The 24,469-nt window shown below is 39.5% G+C and overlaps 1 protein-coding gene across 4 annotated transcripts in view; it reads right to left on the bottom strand.

Moving 5' to 3' along the window:
- Positions 1-1,589: 1,589 nt before the first annotated feature.
- Positions 1,590-24,469, bottom strand: part of LOC120632568 (fibrillin-2-like) — an 88,778-nt gene continuing 65,898 nt past the window's right edge. For 3 of the 4 annotated variants that reach the window (XM_039902460.1, XM_039902462.1, XM_039902461.1), the window contains exons 30-53: positions 23,831-23,970; positions 23,371-23,487; positions 22,538-22,684; positions 21,972-22,088; positions 21,675-21,778; positions 21,032-21,293; positions 20,104-20,428; positions 18,924-19,157; positions 18,304-18,473; positions 17,147-17,348; positions 15,875-15,994; positions 14,106-14,263; positions 12,811-13,151; positions 11,930-12,149; positions 11,386-11,559; positions 10,902-11,010; positions 10,487-10,756; positions 8,512-8,659; positions 7,800-7,944; positions 6,781-6,987; positions 6,074-6,228; positions 4,951-5,190; positions 3,840-3,930; positions 1,590-2,309 (exon numbers count right to left, since the gene is read on the bottom strand). In XM_039902460.1, the coding sequence (XP_039758394.1) occupies positions 1,945-2,309; positions 3,840-3,930; positions 4,951-5,190; positions 6,074-6,228; positions 6,781-6,987; positions 7,800-7,944; positions 8,512-8,659; positions 10,487-10,756; positions 10,902-11,010; positions 11,386-11,559; positions 11,930-12,149; positions 12,811-13,151; positions 14,106-14,263; positions 15,875-15,994; positions 17,147-17,348; positions 18,304-18,473; positions 18,924-19,157; positions 20,104-20,428; positions 21,032-21,293; positions 21,675-21,778; positions 21,972-22,088; positions 22,538-22,684; positions 23,371-23,487; positions 23,831-23,970 (4,561 nt within the window). In that variant the 3' untranslated portion in view covers positions 1,590-1,944. Of the gene's footprint in view, positions 2,310-3,839; positions 3,931-4,950; positions 5,191-6,073; positions 6,229-6,780; positions 6,988-7,799; positions 7,945-8,511; positions 8,660-10,486; positions 10,757-10,901; positions 11,011-11,385; positions 11,560-11,929; positions 12,150-12,810; positions 13,152-14,105; positions 14,264-15,874; positions 15,995-17,146; positions 17,349-18,303; positions 18,474-18,923; positions 19,158-20,103; positions 20,429-21,031; positions 21,294-21,674; positions 21,779-21,971; positions 22,089-22,537; positions 22,685-23,370; positions 23,488-23,830; positions 23,971-24,469 lie in introns of those variants that run through there. The other variant, XM_039902463.1, reaches the window with a different exon arrangement.

Raw genomic sequence — 24,469 nt, 5'->3', positions numbered from 1 at the left:
CTGATAGCGTTAAACTGTATTGTTTTTTTACAGCCATGGATTCTAGTCTTTTATGGTCTTTCTTTAAAAAAAATTTGATTGTGTCCACAGTGGTGTAAACAGAGTATCAACCACAGTAGGTTGTAGTTAGACGATTTAAAATTACTTAAAGTAGCGTGTGTACTAGATACCCAAAGGGTGGATTCTTTTGGCGCACTGAATGATATGATGAATGAATGATTGTGCCGTGCGGTTACGGCTGATCAGAATACAGTTGTCACCTCCTCTCCTCTTCCGAAGAGTGTCTTACAAGGTGACAAAGGGAATTAACCAGCATTATTGAAGATGTTGACAACATTGCTAGTTGACGCATTACAATCATTGATGTCAAAAAACAAAATGAGGGCATATCTACGATTACAATCTTTGAAGCCAATAAATTTTCATTTCCTACTTATTCACTTATTATTAGAGCGTTCACATAATCCGATCAAATATGCGATTAAAGTAAATGTATGAAATAATATCGTTAAGATAATGTAAAAGTATTAGCAAATTTCATTTTGCTCAGCTGTCAGGTGATGTAAAGCGATTAACATTTACATTGGCTACGCATCGGGTGAATTTTTGGATGTAGCATGAAACCAATGTGTTTTCCTTTAAAAAAAATATCAAACTGAACTAAGTTTTACTGTATTATATGAAAAATCGCTTACAGAATATTGCTTTTATCCAATATTTTCACTAATTATATGCTAAAGAATTGTTTTTGTTTGTTTTTAGCGTAACGCCGGAATTGAGAGAATCTTCCAAATTTGTATGAATGCATTATAATGCATTTATCGTGCAAATCATATAAGTTAACGACATTTTTGCAATAACAATGTACGTTACATTTATTGAATTAAAAAGTTTCATAAAGGTTTATTTTCTGTGAATTTCACCAATTATGTTAAACATAAACTCTGTAAATTGAACTAAATTGACAGCTTAATTTTAGACCTTTCAATTTAGTTAAATTTTCAGACTACTTTCACAATGATACCTGTGATAAAAATATAACTATTATAGATCTGTAAATTCAGTTTTGCTAAGAGATTTCTGTACATCAGAATTGTCAGAAGTTGGCTCCAGTTATATTTGAGGCTTTGATCGGATAGTGGAAACGATATACCTAGTAGTTGATTCCGATATCGAACACTGATATTATAATAACGGTATCGGTTCAGAGGGCGCCCCGTAATTATCGATCCCAATTCTGGCCTGCGATTATGTAAGAGAGTCGAATAACATTACAAACAACAAATTTGTATTATGTTCATAGCCGTTCAAAGTCGCATTGACAGGCGGTTGGCGCAGTGGGCAGTGACCCCACGATTTCCACAACTGGGAAAATGTTTGTGTGATAAACATGAACGTTTTTCAGTGTCTGGGTGTTTATCTGTATATTATAAGTATTATATTCATAAAAATATTAATCAGCTATCTTAGTACTGATAACTTACTTTGGGGCTAGAGGACGATGTGTGTATTGTCATAGTATATTTATTTACTTATTATTTGGCTAATATATAATTAAAATTAGCCTTTAACTTTTCAAACGTTTAGTTTGTCTGTTTGTGGTGACCCAAGGCAAGGGAGATTCTACCGAGAATAAGTTACTTATAATAAGATTATAAATCGTTAGTTTCAATTAAATGTTTCAAGGATGAAAATAAATTTTTGACTATTTTATTACTTATGAATTTAAGCCACCGGTCATTATTGAATTAACAGTTTGACACCAAATTTACCTTTGCCGATCAATTACTTTTAAACCATCAGTCTTTATTAAATTTAACGATCCATAATTTTACTGTATAACACCGATCCATGAGGAATCTTACACAATCGCACCGATAACCGATCAGTTATTCAAATCGCTTCAATCGCCATTATAGGTTGGTCTCACTACATTATCCCATATCAACGCTTCGGTGGCGCAATACGCACAGAAACGTACAACCTCAAGGGCGCCGGTACATCCAAGTCCACATGTCGTCTATTCCTTCTCTTGCCCATCTCGGGGGCAACAAACCTGGCCTCTAACTCCAACTGTTTCTCCAGAACCTCCGTAGATTTCAGATGTTTCCTGAGCCTCAACGCCCACGTGCCGTCCCGCTTGGACAGCAGGAAGTTTCTGTCCGGGTCGCCGTAAGCTATTCTGTAATGCGGGCGGCCATCGCTCTCAGAGGGCACGAGCCGTAGTAGAGGAGCGCGACCCCAGGTCTGCTTCGGTGTCGCTGTGACGACTATCAGCTCAGCTTCTGGTTCTAAGATTGAGCGACGACCTAAAAGAAATAAATAGATTACAATAATTATGATGACTAATTCTGAAAAGCTGCCCTAGTCTTGGGAGTATGTACTGTAGGATATAAATGACAAATTATATTTAAAAATGTTATTTCCCGCGAAAACGCTCACCGAGTGTCATGGGCACATTCGTGACGTCATTGGCAAATTTGGGCTATTTGCCGTACTAAGTGTGAGTGTGTTATCGATATAATACAAAACTGCTTAGCAGCTAATAGGTTGAAATCCCGACATACTTGATACAACAAATGCAGAGATTTTAAAAGTTAAAGCGGTACAAATTTTTGTTTAGATAGGTGTAGACTTGACGCTATTCGGCGTTCCACTTGACATGGCGGATCGCCAAATTTGCAGTTTTGCAGATTTAATATATATCGGGTAGATAAATAAATTATTTTAGCAACTCTTTGTCACAGTCATCATGCCAATTATTAACATCCCCTTAGCGTAAGGTTCATTTATTATGTCTATGTAGGCGCAGTGGGCAGTTAACCTGCTTTCTGAATCCAAGTATGTGGGTTCGATTCCCACTAATGGAAAATCTTTGTTTTTTGTGCGTTTATCTATATATTTTAAGTATTTATGTATGTTGTTCATAAATATTTATCAATTTATCTAAGTACACAAGCAACGCTTACTTAATAATATAATATATATGTGGCACAACCTAGTAAAACGTTTCAGCAGCTCAGCATTGTGCTACATGCGTTACTTAGAAGTATACAGCGCTGATTTTCAGTTAGAATCCCAATCGAGGGTACTTAAATTAATCTATGTAATATCCAGATATTTGTTAGCCATTTGTTACTTTAACCTAGTTAAACTTTCTTTCACGTTTAAAAGCGATAATCATCTTGACAATAGGAACCCATTACCAACCCTGCACAGAGCAAGGGTCTTCTCGGAATGAGAAAGGGTTTGGTCACTATCCACCACGCTGGCTAAGTACCGATTGGTAGACTTAACACGCCTTTTAGAACATCATAGAAAACATTCAGAGATGCTGGTTTCCACACGATGTTTTTATCACGGTTAAAGCGAGCAATATTTTATTGCTTAAAACTCAAATAACTCGGAAATATCAAAGGTGCCGGCGAACCCGCTTCCCCCGAAAAGGAGGCCGAGGTCCTAAAACCTAAGCTTACTAATCTAAAATCAGCGCCATCTTTTAGAAAACTTTTTGTATTTTTGGCATTAAGAATTTGACATAACCTTGTAAGAACGACTATTTTACAAAAATATCTAGCGACGGGTGAGGGATCGCTCGATGTATCGAATATAGTTAAATCCTACCCCAGCTGTCGAGTCAGAAGTGTAAAGTTACCTGATGAGCTGGCATGCAAAGCGGCCATATTAAAAGCTCTTTAGTACGTTTACAGTGGTGTCCTTATAAATTTTTAGGACCAATGAGTTGGTGCTATTTTGTTTTTCAATGACCCGTATGCAGTAATATAATAAATATATGTTAACCAAAGATGTTGTCTTAGTAAAAAGCGGGCAATACTTACGTCTGCTGCGTCTTCTGCGTTTTCTAACTAGAGTCGTTCCGTTCGCAAACACGATACCTTCTTCTGGGGCTCTACGTCTTCTTCCATTCATCTAAGTAAAAAGTTTTGATTGAGTAATTGAACAATTAAGAAAATCGATTGAAACTACGATACTATAATGTTTTTTTTCTGCTCCTAAATTTTAAAAACCAAGAAGAGTTTTAGTATGTTTACAATTATGTGTTCTACACGAAAGTAGGACGACTGCTTTTGGTCGGGCCCTGCGGCCGTGGCTATTTACCACCCTACGGACAAAGAAGTGCCGCTAAGCGATTTGTCGTTTCGGTACGAAGACATGTAGAAACCATTTAGGGGTATAGATTTGAAGTTACAGCGATACCCCGCCATTCAATCCGCTACCATTTTAGACTGCTTCATCTTACCAGGTGAGATTGCATTCAAAGGCTAAGTTGTAGTGAAATGAACAATAAAAAATTACCACCATTCATTTTATTCCACCTTTATACGATATTTTATTTATAACCACGTGAAGTGAACACATCAAATCATCTCTTCGAAACTCGCTGCCCTGAGATATACCATGCAGAAGTTTGACAACATAAAACTAGACTTTTTATTTATCTATCTCCTAACTATAACCTCTAACCCCCGTGATTCTGATTTCAGCCCATACATCATACATCATAGCATACAAAGATATGCATCAAAAGACATTGTATAGATAAATGTATAAATTTTTGTTGCATTGTTTTTTTTTTTTCTACAATTGCTTTTACCTTTTTTTTACTTTTTACTGTTAAATATGTACTTATTGTGTTTGTTTTATATATTCTTTTGACGATTTATTTCAATCTTTTAATAAAATTTCTTACTCTTAGTTATAATAGTAAGGTATCGGGAGATGCGGTTGTTTGCTCAGTTTGATACTGAAGCAGGCTGAAAATCAGCATCATCAAGTTTTAATCGCACAGCATAAGGCTGAGTTTGCGGCCATTTGCCATAATATGTTAAAAGTTAAAATGGTAATAATTTAGTTCAAGATCTTGTATTAACAATAAAAGAATAAAAGATTAATACATTATTATTATAAGTTTGAAGAGCATACCCGTACCTTGCAACTGAAGCAGCCTTCCGTAGATATGAGCTCGTTCTTCCCACCAATCTTGTACTGGTCCCGCACCGGGAACACAGGTGCGTCTCCGATGTCATCCGGGGGCAGAGCTCCGTCCAGCGCCGTGAGACAATGCCCAGCTCCGACCAGCTGGTAGCCAGTGGGGCAGCCGCATTGGAACGAGTCGCCGAATGATGTACAGCCGAAGAGGCAGTTTGATGTCGCGCATCCACCTGCCAACTGAAAAAAAAATCATGAAAATCGTTTGTTTTTTTTATTCATTTAACTGATGCATGATATTTGCAAATATTCTGAGTACAAAATCGTTTGGAAAACAGGACTCGCTTTTCTTTAAATTAAGAGTTTTTTTTCAAAACAGAGGTAATAGGCATCTTCTAGGCAAGTGCGTTCAACTTGAGTCTGGTCAGTATATTTAAAAACAACAAGGTCACGACGCGTGCCAGTAACAAAGTGCTGACCGTTATGTAAAAACAACATTTAACTCACACACCATATAAACTGACGTCCAGAGCTTTACGATAATATCCGAACTAAGCCAGACGGAACCGAAAAACTCGCATGAAGGAGGCATTAGTATTAGTAGACATTTTTGGAGACAAATTTCGTACGTTACAGTAAACCTGCAATGTATATTTCTGCCTCCAAGCTGCATCGCTGTGTTCCGGTCTGAAGGGCATGGTTGCCGGTTTTATTATAGGTACATGATTTTAAATAATAATGTGAGATGGTGATAACAAAAAAAAACACCCGGCTTAGTTTGTTGTGGGCTTCTCCTTACACCAGGACGCGTTTGGAACCATTGTAGTTTTAGTTTTAAGTTCACGAATGTGGTTATCGCCATCATCTCACTACCGTGTAATTCTCATGGAATGTACGCACCAAAAGTGCCACCTATGGGCTTACTTGAATAAATAAATTTTGACTTTGACATTGGTTTTGATGCTGATCACCATTACCTAAGATTCATTAGCACATTGACTTTGCAGCAAGTGTTCCTCACATACTGACATACCCTGCAGTGTTGCTCTTTCTATAGTCTTGAACCTACCACCGGTAGTTAAGGAGCTTCATTCCGAAAAACTATACTTATTCACGAGCGTACCTGCAGACACACGGCGTGCCCCGCATCCCAACCGTACCCCGAGGGGCAGCCGCAGCGGTAGGCACCGCCCACGGGGAAGCAAGGCGCGCCCCCGCAGGGCCCGCCCGCGCACACGTCCATGGGCACGCACACGCCGCTAGATGATCTCGTCGTCCCTGCGATTGTAATTGTCAACTCATCACCGGCCCACTACAGGGCACGGGTTTCGTCTCAGAACCAGAAGGGTTTAGACTGTAGCTGGCCAGGTGCGGACGTTAAATTTAAATAGCTTAAATTAAAAACACATATATCGCACGCTTGACAGAATAAAGATGTAACTTAAAATTTGTGATTTTGGAGAATTTCTTCTAGAATGCTTGATCATTGCGAAAAGAAAATTAGCTATGTCATATCATAGGCGAAAAGTTAAGTGTTTGCCAAAAACAGGACAGAATTCTGTCCCCCCGAATGGGAGACGTAAGACCTAACCACCGTCACTTCTACAAAAGTAGCAATTTCAGAGAAATAGACAAATTTTTAACAATCAATTATTTAACTGACAATGTAGGAGTTACATCTAGTGGAAGGCTTCCTAACGAAACTTAACCTAACGACAAAGACGTTCCCCCAAGCGGTTTAGCGTTCCGATCCCTAGTCAACGCGGCTGTAACAGTTGGGAGCAACAAGCCAGTATGACCTACTAGCCCAGAGTGAGTGTGATCACAAACCTTGCGGACAGTCGCAGCGGTACCCGCCCGCGTAGTTGCGGCACGGCGACTGGCAGCGGCCGTCCTCGCACTCGTCGCGGTCCAGGCAGCGCGTGCCCGTGATGTCCAGGCGGAAGCCGCGCGGGCACACGCAGCGGTACGACCCCAGCAGGTTCACGCACTTGCCCGGCAATGGGCACAGGCCTTCCTCGTGACACTCGTTGATGTCTGCGAATAGCAAAACCTTCTTGTCATCCCAGGAAACGAAAAGGTATTTTGGACCCAGATCCTCCAAAATACGTTTTTTAAGCGTGTCAGTAGTAATATTGACGACAACAAAAAATAATAAATAACATAAAAACTATTATTTAATCGATTTATTGCACTCATTGTAAGGAAATCGTAAGGATCGTAAGGAAAGCAGAGTAGGGCTTTTTTGACAGATCTTGTCCAGGGAAGTACGACCGCCATTCTTATTTCTGCCGCAATACAGCATTGTTACAAAGTAATGTCCCGGTTTCAAGGCCGTGGTACAGGTTGCCGATGTTTTTACAGGCACATGGGGCTAAACTTTTGGGATGCCCTGCCAAGTGTTGCTCTGCTTATTATAATAGTTTTCCAGGAGATTTTTTCAACCTTCAAGGCGCAATGCAACGTAACGAACAATGTATAATTTTCACTGGTTTTGTCTGGTGGGAAGATTCGACCTTGGCTAGTTTCTACAGACAAAGACATGCCAAGTTATTTAATATTTCTTGCCTTTCGGCTCATAATCGCACTTTACACTTACAAGTGATTAAGTGTGATGCCTAGGGATCTTGGCTACCATTCTTGACTACGGTTGGCTATCGGTCGGAACTGTGTTTTGGAAGGTAGGACTTTACTAGAGTGATCAGGTGTTCTTATTCCCAATCGTCGAAACTTTCTTTTTGGGAGAAAAATTTCCTAATAAGATACCCGGCTTCCTCACTAGCTTGGGTTATGTGGGATTGCTCGAACTTAAATGAGTTTCGGGTGCCAAGTCATAAAAGTTCGCTCACCGACACAAGCGTCCCCGCGCTTCTCGTAGCCGTCCTGGCACGAGCACTCGAACGAGCCCTCCGTGTTGGAGCACGTCTGCTGGCACGTGTGCGTGCCGCGGTCGCACTCGTCGACGTCTCGACAGTTGGCGCCGTCTTCGTCCACCTGTTCAACAACCCATACCTTGTATTTCAAGGAACACAATGTATACACACGGTTGCTAAAATAACACTGCTTTATTCAAATATGTTGAGGCCACAACGTTCACATGCATCCCCTGTACATACGTACCATCACTATATGGCATTGCAGGTTTCCTCACGATATTTTCCTTCGCATTAAAAGCACATGTTATTTAATTGCTTAAATTAAAAAAGTGAAGATGTTAAGGCCAATGATACATATATACTTGCGGAATTCCATGATATGGAATATGAAACGGAGCTTAATTTGCCATACTCCGCTAAAAGCAGAAGAATCTGTATTGTGTAATTTATAATCTAAAATCTTGATAGGATGCTCCGGTTTCGGGGCGTAACGTGCATAGAGATTAGTAGAAGTACATTGCCGAAGATCTGTTTGGTGTGGAGTATAAAGATTGAATAAATAATAAATTACACCATACAGATTCTCCTGCTTTTCGCGGAGTAAAGCAAATTAAGCCCAATTTGCTTAGTGTATCATGGGATTCGCAAACGCCTGCTTCTATACAAGACCAATTTTGTTTGATACCTCATATCCGGACTTGCAGAGACACTCGTAGGAGCCCTCGGTGTTCTTGCACAGGTGCTCGCATGGAGAGCGGCGCGCGTTGCACTCGTCGACGTCGGCGCACACGTCGCCCGCCGGCTTGTAGCCGCGCCCGCACACGCAACGGAAGCTGCGTTCACAATACAACAACATTTACTACAAAATTTACGACTATCTAAATGAAACTATTCAAAACCATTCAAAATTCATTTAATTTCAAGCAAAAAAGGCTTAGTATAATGCTGAATGGAGACTATTTGAGTCCACAGACATTTTTTTCTCGTTTTTTTTTAAACATTATTTAAATCAATTAAATAATGTTCTTTAGTTCTGTGGTAAATAACCATTTTTTTTATTTAATTTCCAGTTCATTTTCAAAAAATAAATTAAAGTGAAAAAAAAAACGTGTGTGTACTTATGTACACGCATAAGAAGTTATACTTCCTTGGCGTAACAAAATAAAAATCTTTTCAAAAATTTTATCTTTGTCCTTATTCTACGTTTGTAGAAAAAACGACAGGAACAATAGAAAAAAGGTATTGTTTGAATTATTGAAAGTCAACTGTCAAACCGTTTTTAGAAAAACTAAAATGATGACGAATGGTGTCGGTTTTTTGTGACGGTGTGCTCGCGCACAGTAAAAATTTACTCTCACAATTTTGCCCTAACGCGCGAAAAGAAGTAGCACTTCAAAAATTTATTTTTATCTCAATATCATTACAAAACAATAGGCTAAGGCCACCATTTACGTTTGAAACAACCAGTATTCGGAGATTTCTCGCCTTCCCGTACAAACTTCATAACGAATAACATCATCATCATATCAACCGATTGACGTCGACTGTTAGTGACAGGTCCACGGTTTTGTGCCGTGTGGGTTCAGCGGCTACCTGCGACGCGCTTAATGTCGTCTGCCCACCACGTTGGGGGACGACCAACACTGCGCTTACCAGTGCGAGGCTGCCATTCCAGCACTCTTGGGTCTCCAACGTCCACCCTTACTAATCCCTTACACAGGAACCCTAAATCGCTTAGCGGCACGTTTTGTCGGTAGGGTGGTAACTAGCCACGGCCAACGCCTCCCAGACCAGAGAAAATTCAGATATTATAAATTTCCAAACTGCCGGGAATTGAAACCGGGACCTCCTAATTAAATTCACAGCGTTCACCGTAGCGTCGGGGAGGTCGTCAAATACATTAGTAAGGATTGATGAACCAAGCAGATGGCCCAACTGATGTTAAGTGGTTAACCATCGCCCATAAACAGAGCAACACTTGCCAGGACATGCGAGGAACACATCCTGCAATGTGTAACCCTGTGTCCATCAACCTGAGGCGTAGGTGATAAACCTCACGAGTCTGTAATTTCACCGGAAAAAACGCCCTTCAGACCGCAATACAGTAATGCTGCTCTGTGTAGAAATAAAGTGCTTGACATAGACATAATAGGGGATAGTCTTCCTATATTTAAAAAAAAACTAAAGGACCACTTCCTATCGCAATACTGTGGTACTGTTTAAACTTAGTTATTATTTTTTATTTTTTTCCTTTACTCTTTTTTGTGTTAGTTTAGTTAATATTATTTTATATATAATTTAAGTATTTGTTTTTTTAATTTATTCTAAATGTATGTTTTTGTTCGCGGTGCTAGATTCGTCAAGTTTATGTCACAGCCTGATGGATCTTACAGCTTATAAGTACTCTCATGTCTCTCTTAATCGTTTTTTCTCCTTCTAACTGACAATATAGTTTTGTATTTGCAAGTTGTGGCAGTCTTTAAGTGGGTCTACAATATTACATTTATATGTTTTTTCATTTTTGTTTAGTTTTTAAGAGTTGTTGTTGTAACCTGTTGATTGTCCCTTAAATAAATAAATAAATAATCATCACGTACGTCCCCGGGCGAGATTAGACAAAAAAAAATGAGTTTCTAAACTTGTATAACTCCAACACGTACCTGCCGATAGTATTGATACAGCGTCCCGGAGCACACAACCCGGGCATCGCAGCACATTCATCGATATCTCCGAATATATCCGTAATCAGTCCGTCGCCTCCTCCCAGACCACCGCCTCCTCCAATTCCACCTCCGCCGATACCGCCTCCCATATTGTCTGATATGAGGTTAGGACGAGAGCAAAGGTCCATACGTTCCGGTGTCCCTGGTAGAGGACACAGTTCACATTCTGGACCCCATGCTACGCCGAGAGTGCAGCAACACTGTGCCCTGGTAAAATTATATTCCGGTTACTTTATGTAAAATAAAAATGGATCTTGAGCCTTTCTTCTTACCAAAAGTTAAAAGATTTTTTTAAGGAAAATACATTTAGAGAAGTAGGCGAACTAAAAAGAATGCTCGAGTGTTAACTAACCTAGTAACTTGGGTGGGAGGGGTTGGTGTTGAAGCAAGCGACCGAGGCCAAGGTTCCGGGACACATCTTCCTGATACGAGAGATCTGTGACACATGCCCGTTCGACGATCTGTAAAAAAAGATTACAATATACTCGTTTTCGAAGTTCTAAACGTCGAAAGATAGGCACCAACATTTAATCTGACAGGGGTTCCGATTATGTTATACACATCTCTTACCTATACCATATACTGTACTTATATTTTTGTGACCTAGAATTACTAATACTATTTTTACCCATTGATGACTATGATGCGTAAACAACCAAGAATTTTCTACATTTCCTAATATTTAATTGAGTTTACAGTTATTATCCATATTCGGAAAGATCATGAGAGCACGTAAATTATCAAGAATTTATAAAAAAACAAAGCAAGATAATACTTCATATTGTCTTATTTTTTTTTGTGGAACTTGTCTTTTTTCGGCGAAAAAATGATCTTACCAATACAAGACTGTCCATCTTCGCTAGGCTCATAGCCCGTGTCACAGTCGCAAGTGTAGCCGCCGTCAGTATTGATGCACACTCCGGGAGAGCACCTGTCAGAATGCTCCGCACATTCGTCGATATCCTCACACGCATCCGGTGCGTCGTGAGGTGCTGATGTTCTTTTGTAACCTGGAAATAAAATAATATTATTATCGTAAGTTTTCTGTCTCTATTAAAGATTCAAAATGAATTTATTTCAAGTAGGCTTACTTCATCAGAACTTTTGAAACGTCAAATCTGTCTGTTTGTAATGACTCTACAACCAGACCAGAAGACAGTTTTTTTTTTTTTTCAATATTTATAGACGAGCACTTAAATGCAATCTGCTGCTAGATGCCTATTCTACCGAGAAGAAACCGACAAGAAACTCAGCGTTTATCGGTTCTCTAAGCTATGTGCTGTGGCCATTGCCAATTCTGTTTCACGACTCGTTGAGCTATGTCGGTCACTCTGATCCTTCTGAAAACCAGATTTGATCACGTAACGTAGTGACTCGTACCTTCAGGGCACTTGCAGATGTAGGAGCCGACCACGTTCTCGCACGCGTGCGGGCACACGGCGGGGTCGGCGGCGCACTCGTCCACGTCGCGGCAGTGCACGGCGTCGGGCGCCAGGCGGTACCCGAAGGGGCACGTGCAGCGGAACGAGCCGGCCGTGTTGTGGCAGCGGAACGAGCACGCCGCGCGCCCTTCCGTGCACTCGTCTATGTCCACACACGTCTGTGGAATGGTATCATTATGTAAGTAGGAGAGCTTTTTGTGACATCTCGTCCGGGGAAGTACCACCATGATTATTTATGCCGCAATGCTGTGTTCCAGTCTGAAGGGCACGGTTTCCGTTGAAATTACAGGTACATATGAGTCTTAACCTCTACACCTCAGGTTGATTGACACAGGTCGGCAAGTTGAAAAACGTGATCCATGCATGCCCTGCGAAGTATTGCTCTGTTTATAGACGATGGGTTTCCACCATGGAACCATGTGGACCACTACATCTGCTTTGTCAATTACGACTATAAAAAACAACCTTACAGATGAGAGAGATGTTGGAGCTAAATTAATTCACGGGTCTAAAAGTCTTAAATTTTTTTAGATGTTTTTTAAGAAGGACCTAATCCCGAAATTGTCTGTCGAGGGTAATTGCAAAATAGTATTCCAGAAAAGTAAGCGCATACGCTACAATGTTATGATTCTGAAGCGGTAGTAAAAATGACCTGTGACATGACATGTGACCAATTAGAAAGTGTTAGCTTTACTGACAAAATACACGTTAATAAAATGCGACCATCCAAACATCTAGGTTTACTGAATTATTCTACCTTAGACTAACGTCTATGTTTTGCAAATCATTTAAATGATAAAAGGAGTATAAAAAACTAACCTGTTCAGTCCCCTGCGTGAACCCATAATTACATCTACACTCGTATCCACCAGGGGTGTTAGTACACGTGCCATTTCCGCATATCCTGGGATCCGTCGCACATTCATCAGCGTCCACGCAGGCGAGCCCCGTTCCGTCCAATATGTATCCAGGGGCACATTCACACCGGAAGGAACCGTCCGTGTTTATACAATGGCCTCCCTTGCAAACGTCTGGCCGGACCTTACATTCGTCCAAGTCGTGGGTGAGATTTGGTCGGCCCATTCCTCCCTGGCAGATGCGAAGGAACTCCGGAGAATCTGGTGCCGGACAACGTTCGCAATATCTGCCCCAGGCCGCTCCTGTAAATTTTAATCGTTGACCGAATTAATAATTACCACGGAACAGTCGAATATTCTATTTGTCCCGGTTAAAGCTAATAACTGAATTTACAAGAAGGTATTATTACAGATTAGTCTACCAGCGTGCCAGCGTCGCGGACTATGGCCAAATCCTTCACTTTGTGGAAGCAGATCCGCGCCCTGTAGGGCCTGTAGCCAGTAATTGTTAAATATTATTGTTTACAGAATACTTGATTAAAACGTTATATTCTGATTTTAAATGAAAATGTGTTACTGTATCGTACAGAACATTTTCTGAAAACTTGGAACCAATTTTTAGATAGTTTAATCTCAAAAAAAAATCTCTTTTTCTGTAATAGCAGATATCAATCAAGGCTGCATCGCTACGAGGACTTAACGGTAAATGCCTTTCCATACAGATTAATTCACTGCCGAAAACTTACTGGTTTAAGCATAAGTTCTACTTGATATCATAATCATAACCAACATTATACAACGTGTAATGAAAACCGAAATATTACTTCACATACTTTAGAGGTATATTATTTACTTGTCTCTGAGACTTCTGTGAAATTGAAAAGCTAATAGTTTTTGAGTAAAATTAAATTGTTAAATTAACTGTTAAATTCACTGACATAGTTTTTACTGAAAGAAATCAGATACAGCCCTAACATAACATGCAATTAAAAATCAAGTGACTCCTGTCATTTTATTAGGTACACGTCGCGTAGCGTACTATGCGCGTTTCAGTATTTTAATAGGGTTGCCATAAGTAAACACATAGAATGTTTTGAATAAGTTTGTATGGAAAAATAAATATGCTTCTTTTGATTAAATATTTTTACAGGGTGATTCCTTATGAAATATACTTATGCGCCCTTCAACTTTATTTCGTAATTCGGTTACACGTTGTATAAACTGCCAAAGAAGTAGTTAATGACTTGTTTTCCTGACCTTCAGAGCAACAACATTCGGGTCTTCCTAGCTGCAGAGGTCGCGCCTTGTGACAGCGCCCAGCATTCCACTCGTCATAGCACAACTCTTTCCGTTCGTCCACGCACACTGCTGCTGCCTTGTCGAATCGCCAGCCGGACGGACAGTCGCATCGGTAACTAGAACATTCGACCAAACAATGTGACATTAACATGGAATCCACTGACAGAGTTAATTTGGATTTTTTTTAAGAGATGGTTCGCTGGGCGAGTATGCCTCTCCAGGTATTGTTACATTACGCACAACTAGATACAGTAAGTAGTAGCCAGGACCGTCATCGAGAGAGGAATCTTTAATGTCTCTTCTCGATACCAATCCCAACCAATCGTAATAGTGTTCTTGCTGTCAATGAAAGTGGGTAGGCCAGCTAACTGTTAAAATATCCAATGGAACTTAGAATAAGCTTATTAGAGGGCTGTCGTCGATTATCTTCGTTCCGGGCACATTCAATTAGAATATGGACAACATCTTCGACTACATTGTAGTCAGTACAATTGGGAGTATTCACTTTTTTCCTCATGTAAGCAAATTTATTTATTTATTTATTTATTTATTTATTAGCTTTTCAAGGGAAACAAACAGTATAACTATACATAAAAGTAATGCCGTATTTTTGTATCACATAGACCAATGAAGTTTCCACAACTTTGTTATACATATAACACGATAACATTAACCACAATTGCTTAGGAGTAAGTACCTAGCAAGCAATTATTATACAAAAAAAGAAAAAATAATAATAATGTAAGTAAAACAAAAATGAAAAACAAAAACTTTAAAGCTATAGTACTTATTTTGTCAAAATAAATTTTCTAAACGTGCCAATTTTGACATGAAAAATGTCCGTCTCACAATATTTGTTGTTAAAAGCATTGCACGCACGAGATAAAAAGTTATTTGCCGAATACCTTCCATCATATCCATTGAATTCCATTGAATTCAATGGAATTCAATGGATGTCCGGAGCGAAGGCGTATCATAAGTGTTATGTCCGGTCTATCAAAGGAGTTATTGTTAATCCACGGCTGTGTAGGATTTTGAAATTCGGAATCGATTATAGAAATAAATATAATAAGTAAATATACTACGACAATACACACATCGCCATCCTGTCCCAAAGTAAGCGTAGCTTGAGTTAAGGGTACTAAGATGACTGATTCATATTTTAATAATATACATAAATACTTATATACATATAAACACCAGACACTGAAAAACATTCATGTTCATCACGCAAACATTTTCCAGTGGAGGGAATCAAACCCACCCACGGACCCTTATGATTTGGTTGATGCGTAGAGAAAAAAAACGTTTCATCAACTCTTAGATCATCTTAAGTTACGACACCAATCCAGCGCGGCGGTGCGTAACTTTTATGGAACTCGTAAACTAACACTTGACAGATGAAATAATGTGGATTAGCTCTCGTTAGTGAAATGGGGCATAAGTGTTCTATTTGGACAGTACATGTATATCTATTATGTTATTTTACATTATTGCAATAGAGTTCACCAGGAAACACGGTATTCAGCAACTTTAGGTAAACTTACACTATAACTTTATTTTTTTGGAGGTTTAGGCTTAAGATAAATAGAATACTGAAATCCGTGCCGTTAATCATAACATTATTCATTATTTATGTACCTTAAATCTTAATTGTGAACATAAGATATATGAAGTGTAAAAGAGAAAGCTTATCTCTATATAACATCAAGCTAATATCTACTCACCCTCCATTAAAGTTATGGCAATCCCCACCAGCGCAGACGTATTGCTGCTCCCTGCACTCGTCTCGATCCACGCAGCGTTTCCCGACCAGCCGCCATCCGATACCGCATGAGCATTCATACCTGTTGCGAAAATTGTTTTATTCTACTAATATTGTAAGTGCGAAAGTGTGTATGGATGGATGGATGTTTGTGAATCTGTCACGTAAAAACTACTGAACTAATTTGACTAAATATTGGAATGGATATAGATTATAACCTGCATTAGCATATAGGCTGCTTTTTATCCCGGGAAAATGTACAGTTCCCGTAGTATTCATGCAAAACTAAAAAAACCGGAGATGATGCCAGCTGGCGTAGCATAAACTGCACAAATATAAATCACAATCCTCATTTTTAAATGAGTATAAAAATATATTTACTACCAAATTAGTGTAGGTTGTTTTGGGTACTATGGTGACTGATTGAATATTTGTATGAATAATATAAATAAATACATATAATACACAGCCACCGAAAAACTTTTATGTCCAATGATTGTGAAATTCCGGCAACAAATAATTTGTCAAGTCCTATACTACTAGAGCCTAAAGCCCTATGATTAAACGTGGCATACCGTCGGAATAATCACTTCAACTTTTCACTTTTCAAATGTAACTGCATGATTGTTCAGACTTATAATAATAATTTGTATTTACAGACATTACTTCCATTTATAAAAAAATTATATAAAATTAATATAATTAAAAATTGCATTAGTTAAAAATACGTAATTACGTAATATAGTATGTGCCATTTACGGAGCACTGAGAAAACACATGCATGCCCACCCAGAGCTGAATAAATGGATTTTCTTGTGTTTCTGAAAGCGTATTCAGAAAACCTTTGGAGCTTCCGCGCATTCTGCTCATCACTGATGCTGCATCTCATAAAACCATAGAAAATCATTGGTACCAGCTTCGGCAAACATCAGAGATGCAATACTGAAACGCGGCAGCCACATCAACACTCTAACAACAACACCTCGTTCGGTCGTTGTAGCATCTTCACGTATATAAGACCAACGGGCTAGACGTATAAAAAGTTTGGCAATAAGCCTTAAAAAGTTTGAGTTTTACCTCATTATTTCGACGTGTGAACCTGCGAGCTAGCATACTGCAGCGGAATGCCAGCGTCCTTCGCTCCGTTAAGATATCCTTCACATCTGATAAGTCTTCAGTGTGTATATGCCCCAGATGTGACTTATGTTGTGTTTGTTTGTAAGTCAAAACTTACCCGCCGTTAGTGTTCGTACAAGAAGGCGTTCCGTCCCGTCCGCAAGGCGACGGCAACTCGGTACACTCGTCGACATCGCGACAGTTCCGTCCGTCGCCCGTCAGCGTGTAGCCGGGCGCGCACTCGCAACGGAAGGAGCCGGCCGTGTTCCGGCAGCGACCATTGCGGCACACCATGCCACCTTCGCGACACTCGTTGATGTCTGGAAGTGGATTATGTTACCTCTTTATTCCTAAAAGAATACTGATTTCCTGTTAGAGATAGATTTACTTAAACTTCCGTAATCTTACGGCCAAATCCATGAAAACTTATTGGCAAGATAGCATTAAGTTCTTTATTTTCTTGTTCTTTGGAAAAACGAGTTAGTGCTTTGTGCTAGAAAATTATTTGTGCTGGTAATTCTATGTATTTATGAATACCTAAAGAATCTCGGGCAATTTAGTGTCTCTTCGGATACCTAATGAAAGATTCTGCCTCCAATTAACATTATCAGAGTCCACAGATGGACCAAAGGCCTCTCCCGACGGGAGGGTCTGCCCTTATTCACCAGCGTGGAATTAAATAGGACGATGCAGCAACATACAGTTCGACATTACTCTAAAATCCTTACAGCACAATAAATGCATTTTAACGTAAATATTGCTAACTATAATTTTTATATTTTTTTTATTAGTGTTTTTACCTACACTTGGAGGAATTATCAATTTTATTAATATATTTTCGGAACCGACAGGATTTGAATCCGCGACTCTCTGGCAATCGCGGCCTGAGCGCTTTCTCCAATTAAGCGACGGCTACAGCCATAACTGCAATAACCTAACAGGTTAGCCCGTTATTATCTTAGACTGCATCATCATTTAACACCAGATGAGATTGCAGCCAAAAGCTAACTTGTACTGTACTAATAAAAATCACAAATTCCAGTTAAAAATTCTTTTTTTTTTATATAATTATTATTAGTTTTTTTACCTACACTTGGTGGATTTATCAATTATATAAATTGAAATGCCTACAAAAATTATCGCAACCGACAGGGTTTGAACCTGTGTCTCACCCGCGATTGCTTGTGCGTCGTAGGTTCAAATCCCGTCTGTTCCGAAAACATTTATATGCATTTTAAATTTATAAGATCATTATTTTAAAGACCATAGTTTTACCAATGCAGTCGTTGTTTGCGCCGGGCTTGAAGCCTGCATCGCAATGGCACGCGTACGTGCCGGGGAGATTCTCGCACGTGCCGTTACGGCACAGCGGTCTCGGCCTGTTGCACTCATCAACGTCACGACACACGTTATCTCTTAGCATGTAACCCGGCATGCACTCGCAACTGAAACCACAGAATAAGTAAGAATCTATTTACTGAAACAAAGTCTTTGGAAGGCAGGAAAATTGCTAAGGCCTGACGAAATCCACTTATGATCATCTTTTTCAACTAACATGACACGTACTATACGAATTTATCTAAATGGAGCTTTCTTCTTTCTTTCTTTAAAAGTAAAGAAAAAAAAACAAAAAATAGAAGTATTTTCCGAAAAACATTTTATCAACAACATTTGGCTTCCTAACAACGCTCAAAGCAGTATTTTTGTAAAGTTTTGTAACAAACTATCATCCATTTTCAGGACGCCAGAATATGATAGCGACATGTCTAGACTGGATTTTGATCCTACGAAAAAAATGTATTGGTCTAGAGGCAGGGAGGGAGAAAGTAGGAGAATACATTTTCATGAAGAACCCCGCCTAAACTTTCCTCTTAAGAAGGAAAAATTTTACTCACCGATAAGATCCGATAGTATTCCTACACTCTCCGTGTTCGCACAACCTCTCGTCGGCGCACTCATCGACGTCTTCGCACTCATCTAGCGCGGAAGTCAGACGGTATCCAGCCGGGCACTTGCACTCATATGTTCCAGGTAAATTTACACACTGCGCCAGCCCACGGCAAGGTGTCCGGCGAGACGCGCACTCATCGATGTCACGGCAAAGGTGAGACGTGTTGTCATGCTCGTACCTGCATAAGAAGACATACAATTGTAGCTATAAATCAAAAACTTTGATTAGCTTTACCTACTTCGGTATCAAAGAGTTTGACAACAATAATCGATTGAATTGTATTAAAACGTATGTATTCCTAAAATTAAGGACAGCCATCTAGCCCATAAACGACATAAACACTGTCTGAAGCTCCTCTGAGAACAAACACATTTTATTGTAACTCTTTTGCTGTTCAGTCCTGTACCCCTCGGTCCGGTAAAGTCTTGTATAAAAAATAGCATGCTAGTTAATTAAATAGGAATTTTTAGTCATTACGTAACAGTTGCATAAATATCCATTATAATTATTGTAAGAAGCAGACGCTTAACAAATAACCAGGCTATTGTATCAAAGCTGTCACAACGATCACATTTATTTGATACCCATGTCAAAAGGGTGAAAAATAGTAAAATTAATCCATCATACTCGTGTTTTATGAGGACGTCGTTCAAGCTATGTACGTACTGGGGGCCTATTAATCTATGTGCCTAAAATGCTATATTCTATATAGTTTTATTATGAGGTAGAAACTTAGAATCTAAACACAGACATAATATTCACATTTACAAATAAATATACTGTTAAATATTCAATAGATCCAAATGGACGACTGGATAGGTTTATTCCGTTTTATTGTCTGAACCAATTTTTCACAAACGGGTAAAGAATTATGCAAGAACATTTAAGACTCATAATAAGAATAATAATATACTCTAATTTCAAGACAAAAACCCATAAGAAATAAATACAATTAATTGAATTAAAAAAAAAAAAAAAACAATAATCTTCAAAATATTTCTTTCCGGAATATTGGAGCTTTAAAGGTGTTTGTAAGTCCTATAGTTCTAATTTACAGTTAATTAAAGTTTAGATAATTTCTAATAAATTAGTTAATCTAGTTAAATATAACCATCAAGACATACCCATGGTCACATCCACACTGGAAGCCAGTCGCCGTGTCGTGACAAGTACCAGGCTTGCATAACTGCGGCATGATGTCGCACTCGTTAATCGGCTTTGTTTCGTTGGTCATCGGATTGATGTATTCCCCTGGCTTTTCTCCGCACAAAGCCATGTGTTCTTGGGACCCTTTATCTGGGCAGGCTTCGCAAGGTGCGCCCCAGGCTTTACCAACGGAGCAGCAGCACAGGTACTTGGTTTGCGGGACTCCGACGGCAGCGGTACAACGCCCTGTATCTGGGTCCCAGTCCATGTAGCATTGCCTTTGACGCACATCTACGCACTCCTCTAGAAAATAACAAGCAGAAATTTGATTAGAAAAAGTAAGCACGTTCCTTATCCTATAATTCCACATAATTACGCTATACAGACTGCGCACCAAAGCCGACCAAAGGCGACTTGATATCGGTGGACTATTCCACCTATCACCGATATCCACTGGCAATGTTAACAGATCAGCGATTTTGATTTATCAACTCAATATGGGCACAGTGGAAATACATGTTATTGTTTTTCTCCTATAATTTGACTTGCCTTTTCGCCAGCAACAAAGATTTCTTAAAGCAGCTTATAACACGTCGGATTAAAATTATTAATGATAAAAAACATTATAAAGATTAATTTCTCTGTTGCTTTGTGAAAAGCTACAAAATCGATTCAAAAAACTTTCGCCCCTAATATAGTATTCTCAAAATTAAAGTTATCTGCGGTCTTGTTAATTATGGCAAATATGTAGAAGGATTTTTTTTGCTTCATCGAGGATAATAAAAAATATTCATCAGTCATCTTAGTGCCCATAACACAAGTTATTCTTACTTTAGAGCTAGATGGCGAGGTGTGTATTGTCGTAGTATATTTATGTATTGGTTTAATTCCGGTAGCTGCACTTACTGCCGTTGGGCATGGCCACGTAGCCCTCGGGGCACAGGCACACGTAGGAGCCGGGCATGTTGCGGCACACGCCGGGCCCGCACACGTCGGGGCGCGCGCACTCGTCCACGTCCTCGCAGCGCTGCTCGTCGGGCGCCAGCTGCCGCCCGTCGCCGCACGTGCACACGAACGAGCCGAACGTGTTGGTGCACGTGCCGTCCTCGCACAGCTCCGGGTGCTGCGCGCACTCGTCGATGTCGGCCAGCGTCACCACGTACGACGGCTGGAATCATGGCATTATAAAAACTTTAAGGTTTTAACGGTTACTATACGGAACAAACAAAAGACAATAAGTGAAGAAACATCGCTTGTACACAGAAGTTCACTTCGCAGAGCATTTAAGGAACACGTCCGACAAAATAACGCCCTAGGCGTAAGCCTCACATGTCTGTTATTACATCGGCAACCACGGCCTTGAGACTGGAACACATCATGCTGTTTGGTGGCAAAAATAAGCATGGCGTAGTACTTTCCCTGACAAGCTCTGACACAAAAAGCTTTATCAGCATTTAGCAAATTTAGTTATACTTTAATTATATATATTTGGAATGTATATTTTAATACTGGATATCCAAAAACAAATTGAGTTTCCAAGACGACTTACCGGCTCCAAAACTGGTTGATAACCAGGTCCTCCGGGACAAAGCTGTCTATATGCTTCAGATCCTGGGTCCGGACAAAGATCACAGTAATTTCCCCATGCGGCACCTAAAAATTATTACAATAATTGAATGAAAGAACATGGTTAAATATACCATACGTAACTTTATTCTTACAATTTTTCAGCAGTTAAATAAGTCAGTCAAATCGTAAAGAATCATATCTGTAAATTAATCCTGCTTAGAATGTATATTTGAAATAATCAAATGAGAAACCTTGTATGTTACAGTATACTACTAACCCACAGAACAGCAACACGCAGCCATTGTCCCTTCCTCAGATATCTGATCACTATCGTGACACTGTTCAGTTCCCGAACGCAAGTCGACTTTGCCGTAACAACGTGCTTTCCTAGAATCTGTAACACATCGCAATATACATTAGGTTACTATGTTCAGTCTTGATAGCAATCTTGAAGCGTTTTTTGTCAACGATAGTTTTGTGTTCGGGTGCGGAGAACTTCGAAATGGTACGATTGTTTTAAATATTCAGATATTGTTCAATATGGAACCAGATTAGATTAAAAAGTCATTCTAAACGTAAGAATAACTGTTCCGATTATATCGACGCAGATCATATACCAAATTAAATTGACAAGATTAATGGTAGACCTGTCATTGTTTTATAAGTGGAAGCAACAGAATTGGCACCATTATCATCATGAGAGATCTAAGGAGCTCCACCAATTTTACTGAGCAATGAAAACAGCGATTTTGTTTTCAAACGGTAGTTCCCAGTAGAATTACTGGGAACGTCTTCAAAATTATAAATTTGTCAAATTGTCTCCAGGTCTTCAAAGGCTCTTACCATAACAGGCGGTGCCATCAGACACCAGCTCATAGTTGGGTGGGCAGCGGCAGATGTAAGAGCCCTGTGTGTTGATGCACTGCCCGTACTGACACGACTGCGGCGACTTGCACTCGTCTACATCCGTGCAATTGAAGCCCGGCATCACTGCAATATGAATTTTAAGGATTAAAAACACTCCGGCTAAAATTACTTCATAGAGTAACATTAAAAGCAGGTCCTTGAGGCTATGTCTCCATATTACTGAACTAAATGGCGCCGCAAGTATCTATGTGATTTTACAAACGAAGATAACACGTGAGAATCATATGAATATCTGCCAAAGAAAATTCTATCTGAATGGTTGGACCTCGGTCCCACTTCACAACACCATCATCAGAAGATATTACTATTTTTACGATTGATTGCATTACCATAGGTTTTGTACAATATTTGTGTGTGGTTTTATTACTTAACTGAAGTAATAAAACAGAAAACCGTAGATAACAGAAATTATATGAAAGCCAAAATATTAATGTCATGTTTTTAATCGACTATTATAACAGGCAGATCTGGTGTCTGGCTGGTGACTCTTGAAAAATGCTAGCGTTCGGAAAGTCACCAACACTTGCCGTGGCAAGCATCGGCTACTTCAAAGACTCGGCACGTACTGTATCCATTGGTGCAGAGCGATTCAGAGTAATACTTTGTAATGGTGTAAAAAAAAAAACACAGTTATTGTTATTATTATTTTTGTATGGGTGGATTGCAAGCTATTTCAGTGGACGAACAGTTAGTATTATGAATAAAGAGAATATAAAAAAAAATCCTGAACACAATAAACAATTACTCACGATCGTCAACACTGTCGGATTGGTAGCCCTTGTCGCAAATACACTTGAACATGCCGTACGTGTTCTCGCAGCGTCCAAACACGCACACGTTGTCGAAGGTTGCACATTCGTCCATGTCTGGAAACAAAATTATTTTTATTAAGGTCCGTAAAAAATTAAATACCTATTTATTGAACTGACTTATATCTCACGGAGTTTAGCTCATAGTTTTTCTCATCTCATAAATCTTACCTGCTTTTTGTTGCCTATCTTAATAATTGACGTAGAAACCATCGCATAAACAAAGCAACAGTCTGCAGAGCAGCCCAGGAACACATACAACTTTCCCCCTGCTATCCATCAACCTGAGACGCAGGTGTTAAGCCTCTCGTTCCGTGGGCAACCACATCCTTCTACTACTCTACTGCTACTACAAAAAGCTCTACAGTTGAAATACTTGAAATGATTTCATGAAACTCACCGGGACAAGACTTCCCATCATCAGATTTGGTGAATCCAACATCACAGTCGCATTCATATCCACCGGGCATGTTGGTGCAATGCCCGTTCTCGCATAGTGTCGGATCGTTGGCACACTCGTCGATGTCCACACACGAATACCTGGGATCAAAATATCAGTTCAGAAAAACCATGGTAACAGAAAGCCAAATTTTTTATTCACTAGTTTACAAAAGCCGCACTTTTACTGGTACGTGTATGAATAAAAAAAGACACAGCTAACAGTATAAATCCCAGATTTTCCGAAATATAGTCTTTTCCCATTGAAAAGCACGTGATAAGTTATATGAATATCAATTATAATACATTCGTTCTAAGAGATACCTGAATAAGATTTGACGCTTGAATTTTTCGGTTAAGAGCATTCAATATAGTGGCATATCGAATAAACAAACTAGCTTATTGGATAGTCATGGTTGTCAATAATAAATAAGATACCTGCATACGCTGAATCTACATATTATTAACATTAGCAAGTAAATGAAAAAGTGCCGTTTTGTAACGGAAAATTGGAATGCAGTTGTAGCTGGTTCTCCTCTTTTCGCGAGGCGACTAACGCGAATGGGTGGTAGCGTACTCTGTTCTATTACTACCTTCTACT

The sequence above is a fragment of the Pararge aegeria genome, chromosome 20, assembly GCF_905163445.1.
Source record: "Pararge aegeria chromosome 20, ilParAegt1.1, whole genome shotgun sequence".
NCBI classification, from domain to species: Eukaryota; Metazoa; Arthropoda; class Insecta; order Lepidoptera; family Nymphalidae; genus Pararge; species Pararge aegeria.
The sequence above is the reverse complement of the archived record's forward strand: the minus strand, read 5'-3'. Positions and strand labels throughout refer to the sequence as shown.